General features: G+C 39.2%; 1 protein-coding gene across 1 annotated transcript; it reads left to right on the forward strand.

The window, feature by feature from the left end:
• The first annotated feature begins 1,143 nt into the window (after nucleotides 1–1,143).
• On the forward strand, nucleotides 1,144–1,710 carry LOC138870351 (uncharacterized). Its single transcript, XM_070148149.1, has one exon. The coding sequence runs from the start codon at nucleotides 1,144–1,146 to the stop codon at nucleotides 1,708–1,710; it is 567 nt and encodes a 188-aa protein (XP_070004250.1).
• The last annotated feature ends 410 nt before the right edge of the window (nucleotides 1,711–2,120 follow it).

Here is a 2,120-nt window from a genome sequence, read left to right on the forward strand (position 1 = left end):
AAATGGGGTGTTTTTCGTGAATGAAATGTAAACATTCTGCCCAGAATTTTTCGGAATTACTGTTCACCCCGTGTTACTGTTCCCCCGTGTTACTGTTCACGGGGTACTGTTCACGGATACTGTTATGGTATTGTTCACGAATACTGTTACGGGGTACTATTCACGACACTATTCACGGATACTGTTGCGGGATACTGTTCACGGCACTATTCGCGGATACTGTTCATGGGTACTGTTCATAACTACTGTTCCCAGTGCTGTAAAAAATGCAACAACTTTATTTTTTTCGTGCCTAAATCGATCTGTTAACCTTCCGAAATACACCCGAGGCCCCTGAGACCTCAACTAAAAGCACCAACATGTCTTAAAACATTATTCAAACTTGTTCCAATCGTCAAAACACCTCAACTAATGCAAAAATCATCAAATTATATCGAATTCAAACCTAAGTTCTTTTAAAACTTCTAAAACACACATTCGATCAAAAACCCGACCAAACGATGTCCGAATGACTTGAAATTTTGCACACATATCCCAAATGACACAATGAAGCTTTAGCAACTCTAGGAATTTCATTCCGATACCCGGATCAAAATCTCACCTATCAACCGGAATTCGCCAAAATACTAATTTCGCCAATTCAAGCCTAATTCAACACCGGAGCTCCAAAATTACTTCTGGCCCTGCTCCTAAGTCACAAATCACCTCCCGGAACAAACCGAACCGTCGAAATTCACATCCGAGCCCTCTAACTCATAAGTCAATGTCCGGTTGACTTTTTCAACTTAAACCTTCTTAAAAGAGACTAAATGTCTCATTTCTTATCAAAATCGCTCCAAATAATAAATTCTAATGCACCCAATACCGATAATGAACATGAGGAAGTAGAAAATGGGACGAACGAGACAGTAACTCATGAGACGACGGGTCGGGTCGTCACAGTTAATCTCTGAGGATTATCTCTATCTAGGTAATCTGTTTCCTCTACTCAATTAGCTTAATTCCATTTCTGTGTTCATTAATGGCGGAAACTCAATTCCGTATACTAATCCTCTGTACCTTGGGCCATCAGATACTCCTGGAATTGTTCTAATTTCTCTGAAGGTTATAGGATCAAAAAATTATGATTTATGTAGTAGAACGATGAAAATTGCTCTTCTAGGAAAGAGGAAGTTAGGGTTTGTGACTGAGACTTGTACAAAGGAGTCATTCACAGCTGAATTGAATGAGCAGTGGAAAACTTGTAATGTTATTGTTTTGTCGTGGCTTATGAATACAATTTTCACTGAACTTTTAAGTGAAATTGCATATGCTTCGAATGCACACCTTGTTTGGGAAGATCCGAGGGAAAGATTTGATAAGGTGAATCGAATACGCATTTTCCAATTGCACAGAGCCATTGCCAATTTGACACAAGGACTTGACTCAGTTTTGAGTTATTTTACTAAGCTGAAAGGTCTATGGAATGATTATGATGCATTAGTGCCAGCTTCAAACTCAAGAGAATACAAGGAACATCTCCAACAACAAAGGCTTCTGCAATTTCTCAAAAGTTTAAATGATTCATATGATCAAACTAGACGACAGATCCTCATGAAGACTAATGAACCCTCACTGAACCAAGCTTATGCTATGATGATAGAAAATGAGTCTCAACAGTCTCCAGGGCTAGGTTCAGTAATTGAGAAGAGTGATCCAATGGCTATGTAGGTAGAAAGAAATCAAGGATAGAAAGGCAACAAGCCTTTTATGCAATGTGGCCTAAAAGGTCACACTAAGGAGAATTGTTATAAGATTGTTGGATATCCTGAAGATTTCAAGGGAAGGAGGAAGCCTGGCAACAACAATGGAGGACAATATGGTCATGGCAATAGGGGTCAATTTGGCTTTGGGCGTGGATCTCACCAACACATTACTGCAGCCAACAATGTGCTTGGAAACATTGATGCTAATTATCAAGGATCTTCATCAAATTAGTGATGCCTTAAGAGGAATAACTAGAAAAGCACCATATTTCACGGAGGAGCAATACAAACAGATTCTTGAGCTACTGAACAAGGACACAACATCTAACTATCAAGTCAACATGGCAGGTATAACAAGTGAATTTTTGCCTAAAG

Source organism: Nicotiana sylvestris, chromosome 6 (assembly GCF_000393655.2).
Source record: "Nicotiana sylvestris chromosome 6, ASM39365v2, whole genome shotgun sequence".
Lineage (NCBI taxonomy): Eukaryota > Viridiplantae > Streptophyta > Magnoliopsida > Solanales > Solanaceae > Nicotiana > Nicotiana sylvestris.

Coding starts and splice junctions, on each gene's coding strand:
- LOC138870351 (XM_070148149.1), top strand. CDS start 1,144: ATGAAAATTGCTCTTCTAGGAAAGAGGAAGTTAGGGTTTGTGACTGAG.